General features: G+C 46.5%; 1 protein-coding gene across 2 annotated transcripts in view; it reads left to right on the top strand.

Moving 5' to 3' along the window:
- Positions 1–1,755: 1,755 nt before the first annotated feature.
- Positions 1,756–17,516, top strand: part of PHGDH (phosphoglycerate dehydrogenase) — a 32,877-nt gene continuing 17,116 nt past the window's right edge. The window contains exons 1-5 of one of the 2 annotated variants that reach the window (XM_004026445.4): positions 1,756–2,548; positions 11,567–11,718; positions 13,775–13,840; positions 17,262–17,316; positions 17,415–17,513. In XM_004026445.4, coding sequence (XP_004026494.1) covers positions 2,411–2,548; positions 11,567–11,718; positions 13,775–13,840; positions 17,262–17,316; positions 17,415–17,513 — 510 coding nt within the window. In that variant the 5' untranslated portion in view covers positions 1,756–2,410. The remainder of the gene's footprint in view (positions 2,549–11,566; positions 11,719–13,774; positions 13,841–17,261; positions 17,317–17,414; positions 17,514–17,516) is intronic. The other variant, XM_063696011.1, reaches the window with a different exon arrangement.

Raw genomic sequence — 17,516 nt, forward strand, 5'->3', positions numbered from 1 at the left:
CTCCTGCCTCAGCCTCCCAAGTAGATAGGACTATAGCAATGTGCCACCATGCCGGGGTACTCTTCTTAAAATGTTGTTCTTTTTTCTTTTTGAGGAAAGAAGGCTGTGTCTTATGTGTCACAGGGCCTAGCACATAGGAGGTACTGGATAAATTAATTTTTGAATCAAACCTCTTCTGAGCCTCTGTGATGTGGAAGGCATGGTACTAGGCACTACTGGGGGTATACAAAGTCATGTCTCTGATTTAAGGAAATGAGAGTTCATGGGGAACAAGATATGAAAAGTTCATAAATATATTCCTTAAGGCACTGTGAGATAACTTGAAGTTAATTCTATAGAAATTTAAAAGGAGGGAACATTTCTGACTTATGTAACAATTATCACACACCCTCCTTTTCACTTGGAAATGGACTCTTATCTGTTAATTATTTTCTTAATGGTTTAGAAGTGTCTTTTATTGTGTGGCTTGGATCTGTTTTAAAAGTAGGTGGGTCATAAATAATAAATAAAGAAAACAGGTCATCAGGCTTAGGAGGCCCTCTGGGTTGTGCATTCAGACAGTATCCAGGAAGTTTGACTTGGTGTGAAAGGGTGGGATTACATGTTAATGATAGCAGGGTTTAGATTCTACACTGAAAGGAAGCAGTTAGTGAGCCCTGGGAGGAGTTGAAGAAAAGCAGTTACAAAAATGGATGCTTCCCAAGACCCTCCATTAAGCCTCCTGGGATAGGTCCCCTGTCTGTCCCTAGACCCCAGGGTACTGCTGGGCACTTCAAGAAAGACAGAGAATTTGAATACTCATGAGTCTTGGAATGTAGGAATAACAATTCATCCGAACAAGCAAACATGATAGACAATTTTTTTTTTTTACCCACTGAAGACATTGTGTCTAAAAATCTGATTTGTGCCTAGGAATTATCAGTATAGAATTTTCATTACTTTATAGAATTGATATTGCATAGTTCTGTAGGATAAGGATCTAGCACTTGAGTTATGAATAGCTCAGGATGACATAACACACAATGGTTAGTTGGACTGGATATGTCCATAAAGCTGAATTCTAATTCAACTATGAGCATCTCTGATTCTGCTTCTGATTCTAGGTGACTTTAATCCCAAATTGAATTTTCTGACATTTCTGTAAAATGGGGCATGAGAGAGCACGTCGGTTATGGGGTTTAAATATAAAAGAGTTAAGAGCTGAGAAGTGCCTCCTTGGTCAATTAAACCGCACTGACATCCCGTTTTCCTTTTCTTCTTTTTCATAATTAGAGAGGAAGTGGAGGGAAAGGAAATAAATAACTTTAACAAAGTATGCCTAGTTTAAATGCACCAGGTCCCCGCTCTTTTATAAACTCATAATTCTCATTGCATCACTAATTTGAAATTAATCACAGCTCCTTGGTGGCTCAGAACGCTTCCTATTGCTTTTCACTACGTAACTTTCCAAGTCTGTGTGCTTGGTACTCTAGCATGTTAGGCCACCAGAGGAAAGAGGATATATCTTTTTTTTTTTATACTTTAAGTTTTAGGGTACATGTGCACAATGTGCAGGTTAGTTACATATGTATACATGTGCCATGGTGGTGTGCTGCACCCATTAACTCGTCATTTAGCATTAGGTATATCTCCTAATGCTATCCCTCCCCCCTCCCCCCACCCCACAACAGTCCTCAGAGTGTGATGTTCCCCTTCCTGTGTCCATGTGTTCTTATTGTTCAATTCCCACCTATGAGTGAGAATATGCGGTGTTTGGTTTTTTGTTCTTGGCGATAGTTTACTGAGAATGATGATTTCCAATTTCATCCATGTCCCTACAAAGGACATGAACTCATCATTTTTTATGGCTGCATAGTATTCCATGGTGTATATATGCCATATTTTCTTAATCTAGTCTATCATTGTTGGACATTTTCTTTTTGATAGTCGAATTCCCTTCAACGTCTAGCACAGTGCCTTGCACATTTACCCACTCAAAAAAAATTTCGTAAGGAATTAATAAATGAATCCTTAGGAGGAAAAGTGAAAATGAAGTTTTTCTCTCAGGATGAGGTGTATTTCTCCGTTCGTTTCAGATATGCATCAGCTAGTCAGCGTAAATTGTGCTTTTTATATGCTCACCAGGTGTAGGTAAGAGCTCTGGCTGAGATGGAGAAACTCATCGCGGGAGGATAATAAAGCGGGCAAGGATTTGGCAACCTGAGAGCCGCGAGGAGGAGGCGGAGTCGCGGAGAGTTTGAGTATTTCCGTCCAATCAAAAGGAGACTGTAGGAGGAGGAGGAGGAGGAGATGACTGGGGAGCGGGAGCTCGAGAATACTGCCCAGTTACTCTAGCGCGCCAGGCCGAACCGCAGCTTCTTGGCTTAGGTACTTCTACTCACAGCGGCCGATTCCGAGGCCAACTCCAGCAATGGCTTTTGCAAATCTGCAGAAAGTGCTCATCAGTGACAGCCTGGACCCTTGCTGCCGGAAGATCTTGCAAGATGGAGGGCTGCAGGTGGTGGAAAAGCAGAACCTTAGCAAAGAGGAGCTGATAGCCGAGCTGCAGGTAAGGCGAGAGAGAGAAAATTGAGGTCTCTAGGGCAACCTCCACGGAAAAAGGCTGGCTGCGCCCAGGCCAGCGCGCCCCCCTCGCATGCCCCCCGTATCAGTTAGTTCCGGGGCCTCCTGAGATTGGGGGGTAGAGGAGAACGGGGGCGGGAGGAGGCAGAAAGAGGGAAGAACAAACGGCGGCGAGATGCAAACTTTTCTTTTAGTTTGCAACCGCGTCTTCCACGTTGGCATGCCTCCGCTAGCATTGCAAAGTGCGGGCTGCTCCAACTGGTCCTGCAGGCTGCTCGCAGATGCCAGCGCAGGATGCCAGCGCGGCGCCCCAGCGCCTTAGCGCGCAGTTGTTCTGGCAGCCTCGCGCCGCCTCTCCCCCAACCCCCAACCGCCTCCGCGCGGGGCAGTCGGGAGAGGGGCCCCAAAGTGGCTTCTTTGCGGGGAACCCAGGGACTGGCGATTCTTCCCAACCAAGTTCTGGGCCTCCCCGCCGATTCTAGCCTGCCTTGGCGGTGGCAGGGTTGGGGGCGGGGGGCGGGGGGCGGGGGGAAGCTGGCGGAGTCCCAACCAGTCTCGTGGCTGCTGGGGCAGCTGCAGGGGAAGGCAGCCCTCGTAAGGCAGCAAACGCGTACCCGCCCCTCGTCTGATGCAAGACTGCTCCGTGCTTTCGCCGCCCCTCTGCCTCCTGGGAGCCTTCGGAGGAAAGGGAGGCGGGCGGGGAGCGCTGGGGTCCAGATTTAGCCTCCTCCCCACCTTTGGTTAATCGCTGGTTGGGAGTGACCAGACTCCACTAGAATCCGATCCCAAACGCTCCCAGATGATTTATAGTCTTAGCAAATTTTTATCTCCTTTTGTTGTGATATATAATTAATCTACTTCAAATCTTTATCTACCGTGTTTGAAAAGGCCTGCTGGGCCTGGTGGCCTTGTCCGGAATATTTATTTTGTGAACTCTTCACTCCAGTGCCTGCACTTTCGACCTCTGTAGTCGACCCAGCTGCCCAGTCTCTACCTCACCTGATCCGGTATATTCTCCCCCACCCTCCAAATCGCACAACCGCCTTCTGCCAGCCTCAGCCCTGTCCACCACCTTCAGCCATCTCCTCCTCCGAGGACCCCTTAGACCGCAGAGGCTGCTGTTGTTGCTTTAGTTGTGCCACAACCACGTGGTCCTGGAAACTGCCTCGCTCACTTTGTCTGCCTTTGTATCTGCTGGCATGGATCTTGTCACCATGGCATGACACTATATCCAAGTATCCAGCTCTGCCCTGTACTCAGAAGAATTTGGTCCCTGCCTTCAAGAAGTTTGTAAGCTGGTTAGGGAGCATGGCTAATACGCAGGAGACAGTTGAGCAGATGACACAAGAGCATAGCCCCGAATTAGACCATCCAGCTCCCTAACCTTTGCGTGTTCCCCTTCTGGAAAAGCCAGAGAAAGGTCCAATCATCATGCACCGAATTGGTGGGCAAGGGCTTAGGACTTGAGTAGGATTGGATGGGTGGCAGGCTCCTCACATCTGTCACCTCCTTTCTTGTGTGAAATTGTATCAATGGCTCTGGGGAACAACCAGGAAAGGCAGTGGGGTGTCCTGCAGAACAGCCTCTGACTCTCACCTCCACCAGAGCACCAGGTTGGGAAGAGGGTGGCAATCAAGTGCTTTCACCTCTCTAAAGGAAATTAGAAACCTGATACCCCAGTGAGGGGGTGGGGATAGGGAGGGATGAGGGCAGAATTGAGAGGAATGGGAGGCCTCATCCATAATGAGGGGTTGTTCCATGAAGTCAGGAATCAGCTGGGTGGATGCTGGGAGTCTGGTGCTGAAACTTGGAGAACATTTTAAAGGCGCTGAAAACTCTTGGCTGGAGAGGAGGAGTGTTTGTTGGCTAACTTGACTGCTGGGCATTTTTGGACTGTTTGGGAGGGCTCAGCTTTCTTGTCTGTCTTTGCAACACATTTGGTTCAGAATGCCAATTAATCTCCTTGGTCAGCCCACTGAAGGGTCCTCATTTCTACACTATGCCTTTTTATTCTGCATGAAGAGGTGTCTGGCATAGTGTCTCCTGCCCTCCCCCACTGAAGTCTCTTTAATGCTGAAGGAAGCTTTGGCAGCATTGCTAGAACCGGGCCTGGCCTTGGTTCCCACTGCCTTGTATTCTGGGCAGGCAGTCTCCTCTCACTCACCCCCTGGTCAGGAAGTACAATCATTCCTCCCTGCCCTTTCAGTGGTGCTTTTCAGACTTGAAGCAAGTCATAGTTCAGTTTAAGGGGTCATGACTAGCATTTTAAAAAACAAAGTAGGAAATATCAGACAGCAATGCAGATAGTAAGGCTATAAGTATTGTTTCATGAATTTTGTTTCAATTATGTTGTGTAGTTGTATGTGTGTGGCATGTGAGTATGAAATTACAACTTAAAAATGTGTTTCTTGGCCGGGCGCGGTGGCTCACGCCTGTAACCCAACACTTCGGGAGGGGCCAAAGGAGGCAGATCATTTGAACTGAGGAGGTTGAGACCAGACTGGGCAACATGGCAAAACCCTGTCTCTACAAAAAATACGAACATTAGCTAAGCATCTTGCACAAGCCTGTAGTCTCAGCTACTGGGGGATGGGGTGGAGGGCTGAGGCCCTGGTTGCTGTCACTCTTCCCAACCTGGTGCTCTAGTGGGAGGATCGCTTGAGCCTAGGAGTTTGAGGCTGCAGTGAGCCATGATCTCGCCACTGCAATCCATCCTGGGCAACAGAGCTAGACCCTGTCCCACCCCTCCACCAACAAAGATGTGTTTCTTACAATGAGCCTCAGTCAAAAAAGTTTGGAAAACGTTGGCTTAAAATAATAAAGCATCTTGTTTGGAACTCACATCTTAAATATACCTAATATGCCAGAAAATATTTAAATAATATTACCATGTATCAGTGGCTTTTAAACTTTGACTGTGACCCACAATAAGAAATTTGTTTTATGTCATAACTTAAACACTCATACATATGTGTACACACAGACACACACAAATTTTATGAAATAATACTTACTCTTTTTACATATGATGCATTCTGGTATTTTCTTCTGTTTCATTAAGTAGCATTGCTGGTCAGGACCACTAAACTAAACACTGGTAATGGTATTTAATTTACTGAAGCACGTCCATATCTTCATATCAGTACTTGAAGAAAGATTAAGAAGGGAATAAATCTTTCCATGCCAAATTTCTTTTCAAATTTCTTTAAAATAGGAAGTTCCCAGCCTTTACACAAGGATTTAGTTTGCAAAAGTTAAATAACCATCAAATTAATCAGGATCACACATCTTGTGCAAAACAGGGTAGACCTGCCTTCCCTATAGCTGGGGAACATGACCTGGATAGTTTCATTGTCTTGCCCTATGATTTAAGTCAGAGGCATGGCAATGCTAGAATTACCTCCTAGGCCAAGCTTGTCCCCTTGGGAAAGGAAGCATGTGTGAACCTGAGGAATGGCAATGGATTCCCATTGCTGAGTTAGCAGTTTGTCTGGAACAGCCATAAATCAAGCAGTTTTCTAGCTGAACAGCAGCTAAGGACAGGGGAGCGGGAGGACTTGTAGGAAGTGTGGGAAGTGCCTGTTCCCACCACAGTGCAGACACAGAAGCCACACGCAGAGGGCAGTGAACATCAGAATTTGGTGCTGTGTAGAGAGAGACTTGCTTCCTCACCCAAGGAATGACAAAGAGAGGGGAGGATCTCTGGACACTGGAGAAGTTTTAATCGCAAACTGCGGAGGATGTGAGCAGATGGGTGCATTTGGTTAGGGCTGTGGTTTCCATAAGTAGAGGACAGGAGCAGACAGCTTGGGGCAAAGTCTTTGAAGGGGGTGCGTTGTGGCGTGAGGAGGGAAGGGGCTTGGGTGCAGGGGCTTTGAGGGTCCAGCAGGAGGTAGGTTGGATTCAGGCTGTCTGTGAATATGTGCTGATTGAATGAGTGGATAGAGTGGGTAGTTGAGGTTGTAAGAGGCCTTGGAAGCTCATTAACTCTGACTGATGTGGGATGTCTGGTTCTAATGTGGGACCAAGGTCTCCTGAGTGACAGTTTCTGCCCTTGGGAGAGGCGAGACCTGATGCTCATCTGTAGGAGTCTGACTGGGGACTCTTAGTTTCCCTGGCACCAAAGAAGGCTGGTTTGAGGGAAAAGTGAAGAGACTACAGCATAAATCTTCACAAGGGAGATCCATCCAGAGAGTCCATGCTCATGAAAGAAACAATAGTGCTGTTTCTGTGCTTGTTCAGGGGCTACAAGAATGGGTGGACTTTGGGGAGTCTGCATGCTCTCCAGCTAGTGTTGCCTGTGGGGAGCAGGTTTGCAAGGTTTGGGGAGCATTTTGGCAGCTTTGGAGAGAATATTGAAGAAGGATGGACCCTTGAGGCCCAAGGGAGTGATTGGTAGAGCCTCTGGAGCAGGACTGGGCCTGAGATGTGGGCTCTGGAACTTGATGCTAGAGAGACAAGGTGATAAGATGATGACTCTGGGTGGTCCCTTCTCCTCTTGCTCCATGCCTGCTTCTTGTCAGTTGAACTTTGACTTTTGGTCCTGAGCTGACCACTTGAAAGGAGGTTGTGTTTCCTCAGTGTGTTACCAATTTTCTAAGGTGTCAGTGCTGGCTGCAAAGAAATGACCACTAAAAATGTGCTTACCCACCCACTGCCCAGTTGCCCTCCAAAAAGGTCATGCAGTGTACACTCCTGTTTCCCTCCATGCTCACCAATGCTGAATATTATTCATTTTCTTTCTGCCAAAATGATGCCCAAAAATATCATATTTAAAAATTTATATTTCCTTGATATCTAGTGTTGAAGAGTCTGTAAACTAGTGAAACTAGTGACCACTTTGTAGTTCTTCTGTGCATTGCCTATTTATATATTTACCTATTTTTTATTGTGCTCTTTATCCTTTAAAAAAGTTGATTTGTGGTGCATGCCTATAATCCCAGCTGCTTGGGAGGCTGAAGCAGGAGAATCGCTTGAACCCGGGAGGCGGAGGTTGCAGTGAGCCAAGATCGCGCCATTGCACTCCAGCCTGGGCAATAAGAGTGAAACTCTGTCTCAAAAAAAAAAAAAAAAAAAAAAAAAAAAAGTTGATTTGTAGGAATTCTATCACTTTTGGTGATGAATCCTTGTTCTGTTACATATGGTGAAAGGAGTTTTCTCCACATATCAGGACCACTACTTGCTTTTGTTTATGGGATCTTTTTCCATGCAGAAGTTTAAAATTTGAATGTAACTGGATTTGTCAATATTTTCTTCCAGAGTTTCTAAGATTTGTGCCTTGCTTATGAAAGGTTTTCCCAATCCGAGTCATAAAAATATCCCCTGACATTTTCTTTTAATGCTTATATTTTAAAAAATTCTTTAATTCATCCGGATTTTTAAAAATCTGAAGTGAGGTAGCAATCTATTATTTTTCTTCTTGAATTTTCATAACACTATTTCTTGTTTAGTTCTTCCTTTCCCCATCAATTTGAGTTCTGCTTTTTATTTTCTAAGTTCTCACATATTCTGTTTATCTAGTGTCTATTTAGTTCTGTTGACTGATTTGTCAATTTCTGAACATGTTTTTCCTGCTTTTTTTCAACTTCTTTTAATAAGATTTTTGAAAATCCTTGAGCACTCTTAGAAGTAGACCTTATGCCTCCTTATCACATTCAAAGGAAGTGATTTCTGATGAGCAATTTTCAGGCATGTGAAGTGTTAAAGTTATTTGGGAAAGAGGGTGAAGGTGTGAGGATGGGGGACTGATGAGGGTGGTTTCTACTGGCCTTTCATCACTGAATTCATTTATTCAATGGAAGTGTATAAAACACTTCATTGTGAAGTATCAACTGTGAGCTTGCCTACAGGCCACAGGCAACTTGCTCTTCTCGACAGAGGCATTTGTGCCTATTTCTGTTATCCCCCAGCAGGCAGGCTGGCTGGGAGGAGCAGGTCACCAGAAGATCCAGGGACCTTTGTTAGGGAGCTTCTGCCATCTTGGAGAAGCCACAGGATTTCTGGCAATGTCTCTCCTGGTTTAGGTGTCTAAATGCTGTATTTGGAAGGTAGTTGGAACTCAACAGATTTGGACTTGATTCCAGCTTCTGCCATATCCTAGCTATGTGACTTCAGCAAGTTCTCTAAATTCTTTAAGTGTCAGTTTGCTTGTCTGTACTATAGGGATAATTGTAATATCTGTCTTAGGATTGCTGTGAAGCACAGTGCTGGATATAAAGTACTTGCTCAAAAAATGGTAGCTATTGTTACTAGTAAATCTCTCCAAGGGATTTTACAGTTTGGTTTTTGCACCTAACTGGCCATGGCCTTGGCTCTGGCCCTATCTTCTTGACATCTTGGTAGGTCTACCCACTCTTCTTCAGTTACAGTCTCAGAGTTAGCCAGTGGCAATGACTTTCCAGTTCTTGGCTGGTTTTTGATCTGTAAGAGTGACCTTGGGCAGGTTACCTCTCAAAGCCTCTGTTTCTTTATTTGGAAACTGGGGATAATTATACCCCTTCTCCTTGGAGCTGTGGAGAGAATAATGTAAAGCAACTGGTGTAATGCCTAGTACCCAGCAGGTGCTCAATAAATGGTTTATGTGCTGGTGAGGCTGGTACTATGGATATATGGTATAGAGTAGATAAAGTTTTAATATAAAATCCCTGCATTAGGCATAGAAAATATAACTAAGGAGACCAAACTGCAGGTCTAAGAGAGGACAACTAGATATGAAACATATTTTATTGGTGATCACAACAAAAATGGTGGGGTGTAGGGAGAGTGACAGTTCAGGGTTGTTGGCAAATGTTTCCTGGAAGATAACTTTATTGCACCTTGAAAAGTCAGTAAAGTGTGTCCAGGCAGGGAAATCCTTTTCTTTGGAGCCTGTGTGGTGGACCTGAATGTGGAAAACATGCCAGTATCCTGTTTCTGCCTGGCTTGGCTGATATTTAACTAGGCTGCTATGGGGGGAAATCAGAGTACCTCCAGGTGCTCACCTGGTGTTGGCCTCAGCATTGGGGCAGTCAGCACTGAGGTGGCTTCTGTTTGGTTCCTCTAAGCCCTGGGTGCCCATGTGACTTGTATACACCCAGGTCATAATCAGTTTAGCATAATGCCAGATACATACGTAGTGGGCATCCAATAAAATGAAGGAAAAAAAGTACAGGGGAGGGGAAGGGGAAGTAAGCAGGCTTAACTTTGTTGGGCTTCGATTTTTCCTCTGTAAAATGGGGTCGGACCAGATGCTGGTGAACATTTCTTCGAATCTCCCACTCTGACGTTCTGCTTCAGAACCTCAGATATAAAAGGGCTTGGAGTGTCTTCCAGGCAGCCTGCATGTTTCTCTCTGCTGGCAGGCACAGCCCCCAAGCAGTGAGGATGTATGATGCATAAACACCTCCAGAGAAATCGTTCTACTATTGCTCTTGAACAATTATTCCAGTATTTAGAAGCTCTTAAGGCTTAAATATTCTATGCTTCAGCCTAAGCATCATTCCTCTTCTCTTCTCAGTGGAGATAAAATTACCCACTGCTCTCCTTACATTTACTTTGTCCATATTTGCTCCTGTGCTGTAGGCTTGTGCACAACAAACACAGTGTGGGCCCTTACCCTAGGAGCCAACTTCTCATGGCCTTTCTCTATCTCCAGAATCCATGCAGTGGGAGTGAAGGGAAAAGAAGGTTTTCGAAGGTTTTCATGGGATCCAGCTGAGAGCTCTATGGTGAAAATGGATCTAAGGAGCCATGTGCTCCATCTCTTTTATTTTACAGATAGAGACTAGGGGTATAGAGTGAGGTGAATTACCGCAGTGACACACACATTGTTGGCAGACCTAGGATTAGAACTCTGTCTTCCTGATTCCCAGCTTGGTGCTTTTGAAAGCATACTTGCTGCTTTCTCACTGGCCTGGTGTCTGCCACTTTGGGACAGAGTGTGGACTTGCTCACCTGCCCCATTTCTTAGGGATTCTCATTCTGTGTTTGAGCAAGAATATTCTTATTCTGGAAAGAACCACATACCATAGGATTCTGGGTGAGCATAAGGAAGATTGTCTTGGGGATCTGACTTAGCTCACGTATAGTGGCTGTGATGAATTCAGTGTCTTATTTTTTGCATATGTGTATTTTTAGTCTAATATTGCCTGGGTGTCTGAGCAAGTCTAGATGAATTTAATTGCTCTCATTTTTCCCCTGCCCCTCTTCGTTTGGTCTCTCTTTTAGGAAATGTTTTTCTTTCAACATTGGTTTCATTCATTATTTACTCATTCGGCCAACCAACGTTTATTGAGTGCCTTCCCTGTTTTAGGGACAGGGGCTTACAAAGTAGAATTTGATCCCCCCTCTGCCCTTAGTAGCTCAGTGTCTAATGGAGGTAGTGATGTTCATTAAGCGTCGCCAGATACTATGCTAGGTGCTGTGCCTGTTCTCTCTCGCTTGCTCCTCACACACTTGAGAAGGCCGAAGCTGATTCATAGCTGGGAAGGCAGGGGCCTTGGATTTGAACCCAGGCCTGACCAATGGCAGAACCTATCAGATGTGTGGACAGATGACATTGCCTTTCTTTCTTTGGATATATTAAAATCAGCCAGCAGGTAGGAACTCTTATTTTGAGCAAGCAATGTGCAGGAATGATAGGGTATACAGAGTGGAACAGGAAATGGCCCCTGACTTCCAGCATGTGTCTGATGGACATCCAGGCTGCAGGCATCATGGTGCTGTCTAGAGAGATAAGCCAGGTGCCCAAAGCCCATGGGCCAATGCTGCCCTTTCTTGAGCATGCCAAACAAAGCACTTGGTGTGTTAGTGGCACAGTCTCCTCCGCTCTAAGTAAAAATCAGCATGAGTCTAGCCCACATGTCCCTAGTGAGTATACCAAAGATGTCTGTGAGCTGGCAGTCATCAGTGACTTCCTAAGGTTCTGGAAATGCATCTCTTACTCAGGAGTAAGCAATGATGTGCCTGCGGCTTTACGAGTTCTCACAGAATGACTTTCTGGACCCAAATGTTTCTTCTGCTTCAGGACTGTGAAGGCCTTATTGTTCGCTCTGCCACCAAGGTGACTGCTGATGTCATCAATGCAGCTGAGAAACTCCAGGTGGTGGGCAGGGCTGGCACAGGTGTGGACAATGTGGATCTGGAGGCCGCAACAAGGAAGGGCATCTTGGTTATGAAGTAAGTCATGGAGGCTGCGGGCGGTTTGGGGGTCGGGGGGTGAGTGCGGAGACTGACCACACCTAGGGAGAAAAAACTCACTTGAGAGAAAGCTGAGTCCATTGGAAAGGCTTCCAGGAGGATGCCTGGTCTAGGGCCTGCGTGGTCAACACACACAGCATAGTGGTTTCAAGGTTTTTGGAAGGCAGCTATGCTCACCACTATATCACCAATGCCATCAGGGTGTTACAGTTTTTGAAATTGAGAGTCCCTGCGTAATCTCAAAATGTTTCACGAACCCACCCCATGCGCAGTTGCTTGCACCTCTGCGACCTGGTTCAGGAATCGGAAGGTCAGTGAGTTCATCTGCATTTCCTGCTCCCACCCAGCCCCCTCTGCCTCTATTAATGCTGTTTGGGGCAGGTTTTTGTCAGCTCTACTTTACTGTGCTTGTACAGAGGCACAACCTTTGCTAGCAGACTAGTGACTAGAATCCTTGCCCTCCCCACTTCCCTGCCACCTTCTGGAACTAAGACACTAGTTTCTCTTTCAGTGCTCTAGGGCAAGAGGAGAAGGGTCCCATTTAAAGCTGTTTCTGCAGAAACACAGGGGCAGAGGTCATCAGCACGCCAGTGCTTGTACTGTACCTGTTCTGTCACTCAGATGGTATGGCAAGGCCATCCCCAGGCCTCTTTGTCCTTATGACTTTTCTCTTCCCTTGGGGACTTCATTGTCCTTAAGACCTTTCCCCTCCCCTGCGCTGCACTTCCCCCTGTAGGTTTAGAGGTTAATTGGTCACCTGACTGAAGTCAATATTCAACAGCAGAAATGTTAAACGATAACTCATCCCACATTCTTGCCTTGGACCCAGAGGCAGCCAGGCCCCAATCTCTGCACCTCTACTTGCTCCCCCATACAGCCTGTTTGCTGTGGGAGGATGAGAAGCCAGGTGGTTTTGCAGGCAGACAGACTCTGAGAGTCCGTTTATCTTATATAGGATCTCTTGACTTTTTCTTCTTGTAACCTTATTAAGCTTCATTCCAGAGATGAAAAAGACAGACCCAGTAGGGGAATAATCAGGGTGAACACGTATATGAAATTCTTTCAAAAACCTAAAAAGGATTTAAGAAAAGAAAAATAGTTTTGTGGGTTGCCACCTCTTTTTTTTATTTATAAAATGGGAAGGGTCTGGATTGCCCTGTGACTTAGGGTGTAAGGAGGCTTTCTCAGTTCAGAACTTGTTGAGAGATAGGAAGAGTAGTCAGACAGGTGGAGGTTACTAATAAAAGCTAGGTTGGGGCTGCGTGTGGGGGCTCACACCTGTAATCCCAGCACTTTGGAAGGCCAAGGTGGGAGGATCACTTGGGCCCAGGAGTTTGAGACCAGCCTGGGCAACAAAGTGAGACCCCCATCTCTACAAAAATACAAAAAAAAAAAAAGAAGGAAAGAAAAGCCAGGTATGTTGGCACCAGCCTGTAGTCTTAGCTACTGAGAAGGTTGAGCTGGAAGGATCGCTTGAGCCCTGGGAAGTCAAGGCTGCAGTGAGCTGTGATCATGCCAGTACACTCCAGCCTGGGTGACAGAGCGAGGCCTTGTCAAAAAAAAAAAAAAAAAAAAGCCAGGTTGGGTAACTTGATGAAGATATGTAGGCATTGGGCTGAGCCCTGAATTCGAGAGACTCTGACCTTGGTAAGATCAATGGTAGGAGCAGCAGGGAATTTGTGCTTTCTGGAGGCAGGTAGATCCTGAAATAGGAGAAAGAAAAGGGCTGAACCACACACAAATCTGATCATGTGAGACACTTCTCTGCCTTGGGAGGAGTGTTTGGATAGAGAGAAGCCAGATATGTTTCTCTAATGGAGGTCCCTCTGCAGGGAAACATAAAGCCAGGGGAAGGGGGTTTCTTTCCAGCCCTTGGCTTAGGGTGAGAGTACATCAGAGAACTCTGGACAGTGGCGTGGTCAGTTCATGGAGCAGGAGTGAGAGAACACAGCCTGCACTCAAGGCTTTCTCTTGGGGAAGGAGTGGGAATACTGGGTCTGTGCCCATTGATGTCCCCCTTTTCTTTGATCTTTAGCACCCCCAATGGGAACAGCCTCAGTGCCGCAGAACTCACCTGTGGGATGATCATGTGCCTGGCCAGGTAAGTCCCTGACTTCTCAGCAAAGCTAATCTCTCCGATATGCCAATTATTACCACTTGCCAAGCAAACGGACACAGAAAAACTTAGAAACATTTCGTCTCAGCGACTTGCAGACTGCTAAGAAGGCGACATGCAGACTGCAAAGAACCTTTAAGGCCATCAGGTCCTCTATTCAACATTCATTACACAGGTTCCCTAGTGCACAAAGGTGCACTTCTCTTTACTCATGTTCTGTTCTCCATGCTGCAGACACTCTGCCTTCTCTAGCCTCCAACTCTTGCAAATGTTCTCCATACCCTGCTGCCTGGAGATAACAAGGAAGGATGTTCCAGGCAGCAGGGTATGGACAGTGTCTAGGTACCCTCTGCTTACTTTTCAAGATTAAGCTTCAGTATTAATTTATCCAAGGAGCTCTCTGGCTTTTCCAGCTAGGCTATGTCCCTCACTGATTCCCCTGGCCCTCAGGGCTTATCTCTGTCACTGCTCTTACAAATCTGTATTGTAATAGAATGGAATAAGAACCTGCTTCAGGGTCCTTGTGTGTTCCTGTGGGTTCATAACACAATGGAACTCAAATGGGCAAGACTCTTGCTCTTCTAGCAGGAGTTCCAGGCCTCTTGAGTGGATGGGGCAGCCTAGAAATCAAATGGTTGTGGCACAGAATGTACTTGAGTCTCAGTGTGTTGGTTAGTAATTTGGCAAAACTGATTGCATGGAGCACTTCTATTGAACAGGCAATTCAAGCATTTATGTGGTCAAGGGGAAGAACAAGGCTCCCAATAAACAGGGTAGGAAGTTGTTCTAGGTCCCTTTGAAGCTCCATGGATTCCCTAAACCAGGGGACCTAGGCATCAAGGACTCCTTGTTTCTCTACTCAGGCCTGAAACCTTCCGAGACCAAGAAATTACTTTACCCATGGCAAGACCTGCTTTCCCTCCTGCTGGAGGAGGATCTGGGGGAATTTACCTCTGCTCTAACTCCTCCCTACAGTTTCCATCTGAGCTCTCTGGTATTCACTGATATTCACTGGTATGTGAAGGGAGGCAGTGGGGGGAAAGGAGAAACAGGGATAGCTTACACAGCAGTAGGGTCTCAGCCTAGAAGGGGCCCCCAAGCTGGCAGCCGGGTTCTCCCAGAACATCTAGGCTGAGCGTCTCTCCCCCTGGAGAAGTATAGAAGCCTGGCGCCCTGGTTTCACTTCAGCTATTAACTTCAGGGATTTTTTTTTTTTTTTTTTTTTGAGTAAGGGAAAAGATCTCAATGTGGCTTTCTGATTAATTACCTCACTTTTTTTCTGGAGGTGGAAGGAAAGGATTGGGAGCCAGCAGTACTTTCCCTCCTTTTCCAGGACCAGCTTTGTTTAAAGGAATCGGTGAAGTGCTGTGGTTTAAAAGAAGCTCCCCATTGTCACCCGCCCACCATGACCTCACTCATCAAAGGTGCATCAAAACTAGGAAATACGCACACCCTATTGGGAAGGAATGCGTTCGTTTCATCAGACTGTTCCTAGCAGGGAGGACGGTAGGAGAATGTGGGTGCTATATGTAGACTCTACAGGATTGGGCAATGTGGGTGGAGAGCAGGCATGGCCGGGCCTCACAGTAGGGACTTTGAGCAGATGGCGGGGGCTCCTGAGGTGCAGAAGAACAGCACACAGAAAGGAAGGAAGGAGAGAATCAACAAATGTAGGTTTCACCATTTTTGCCTGCTTTACCATCTCCTCCTCTAGTAAGTCAGGCCAGCAACCATTTAATTATTGTGAGGCCCCTCGCCCACATTAGAGTCCTCTCCAGTCTGGCCTGATGAGAATTCCAAAGCGTTGAAACCTGGAGAGGCTCCATGATCAGCTGGGAGCAGCAGCCAGAGAAAAGGGTTAGGGATTTCTTGTGTTCTGTGGTGCCGCATGCATACATCTTAGATAGCACTGTGGAGTCTGGTGGGAAGAAAATAGGATGTGAGGGAGAGGAGAGAGGGGCCAGGTGGGGCTCTGTCTCTCTAGGTCAAAGGCATTTTATCAGGCAAGCTTTCCCAAGAAGTGAACAGTTCCTCAAGGCAGGTCCCTGTCCTTATTACCTGCCTGATGGGTCAGAGCAGTGAGGTGAATGCAGCTTGTCCCCCATGTGGCTTGGTACTGAAGTTCTTCTGAGTTTACCCATAAGATCGTGCGCCTCTGTGATGGAGGACAGATTCCACCTTCAGCCTTGCCCTCAGATGGAGATCAATGTCCTAGTGATGTGTAGAGATGAGAGAATGTTTTTGTGTTAGAAGTTAGTGAAGTGAAAGCACGGAAGTAGCAGCTTGAGATTTCTCTTTTTGCACGCTCGCTCACTCTGAGGTTTTTGGCATCAGGTTAAAGGCCTACATTTAAGTACTCAGGAGGCTGGCCATGCTGGGGTTGACTTTGCTGGCTTTGAATCTGTTCAAGTGCCTCCAATTGGGTGATCTGGGGAGAATTGTTTAACCTCCAGTGCCTCCCTCCGTGCAGCTGTGAATGTTAGAGGAGTTAATGTGTGTCTAAACATTTCTTTTAGGATGTCTAAAATAGAGAAAGTGCTCCTTAAACATTGTTTCTCATTTCTTCCTTTTTTGCCTCCAGAGATGTGTTGATGACCCATGCCCACAGGACATAGATCGCCCTTTGACCTCTAATGTTGCCCTAATTGCCACTTCCTCTGTCTCCTCCAGAAAACACAGATGTAGACTCAGACTTCCATCTGAACTAATAGGAGGAGACAGGCTGTGAAGAGAGAGAGAGTGTGTGTGTGTGTGTGTGTGTGTGTGTGTGTGTGTGTGTGTTGGTGGTGGTGGGACAGAAAGGTGGTGCGGTTGTTTAAAAATGTTGGGACCACGCATTTAGGACAGAATGGAAGTGTCTGGGCTTTGGCATCCACCCACCCACTCTAGGGTCCAGACTAGTCTAAGACCCTCGGGGTTAAGAAACTCTCAAGGAAGCATAGGTAATTAGGTGTCCTCTTCATAATAGTAGAAGACGTCATAGGTTATGGTGCTGGATGAGATAGGAAGATGAAAATAATTCCTTGAGCTTCTGGAGTACTCGATGTCATCAGAGTTGCCCAGTACCCCACTCAGTTATCCCTACAGACCCTGGAGGATTGGCGATCGCTTAAAGTAAAAAACTCACTCTGGTTGATGCCTCAGTGGCTGAGGTGGAATCCATACCTCCTCCCAGATGCCTGGCTGGTCACAGAAATCCCAGGCTTTCTAAGTCAGATCTTGCCAAGGGTTTCTCTCTTCTGTTTTCCCTTTATCCCCCATCAGTGTTCCTAAACCTGAACCCCCAGACCCAGTTCTTGGGGAAGTGGCTGTCATGGGCAGTGACTGTGCAAACCTGATGTTGCGTCTCCTTCCTGGGCTGGCGGGAGTCCGAATGGACCCTCTGAACCTGTGTCTATCCTTGCAGGCAGATTCCCCAGGCGACGGCTTCGATGAAGGATGGCAAATGGGAGCGGAAGAAGGTGAGCAGCGGCCTTGACTCGCCCCACCTGGGCTCAGGGCCCAGGGTCCACTCATGTTGCTGACTTCAGCTTCTTTCCTTTTGCCTGTTTGGTTGCAGTTCATGGGAACAGAGCTGAATGGAAAGACCCTGGGAATTCTTGGCCTGGGCAGGATTGGGAGAGAGGTAGCTACCCGGATGCAGTCCTTTGGGATGAAGGTA

The sequence above is a fragment of the Gorilla gorilla genome, chromosome 1 (assembly GCF_029281585.2).
Source record: "Gorilla gorilla gorilla isolate KB3781 chromosome 1, NHGRI_mGorGor1-v2.1_pri, whole genome shotgun sequence".
NCBI lineage: Eukaryota > Metazoa > Chordata > Mammalia > Primates > Hominidae > Gorilla > Gorilla gorilla.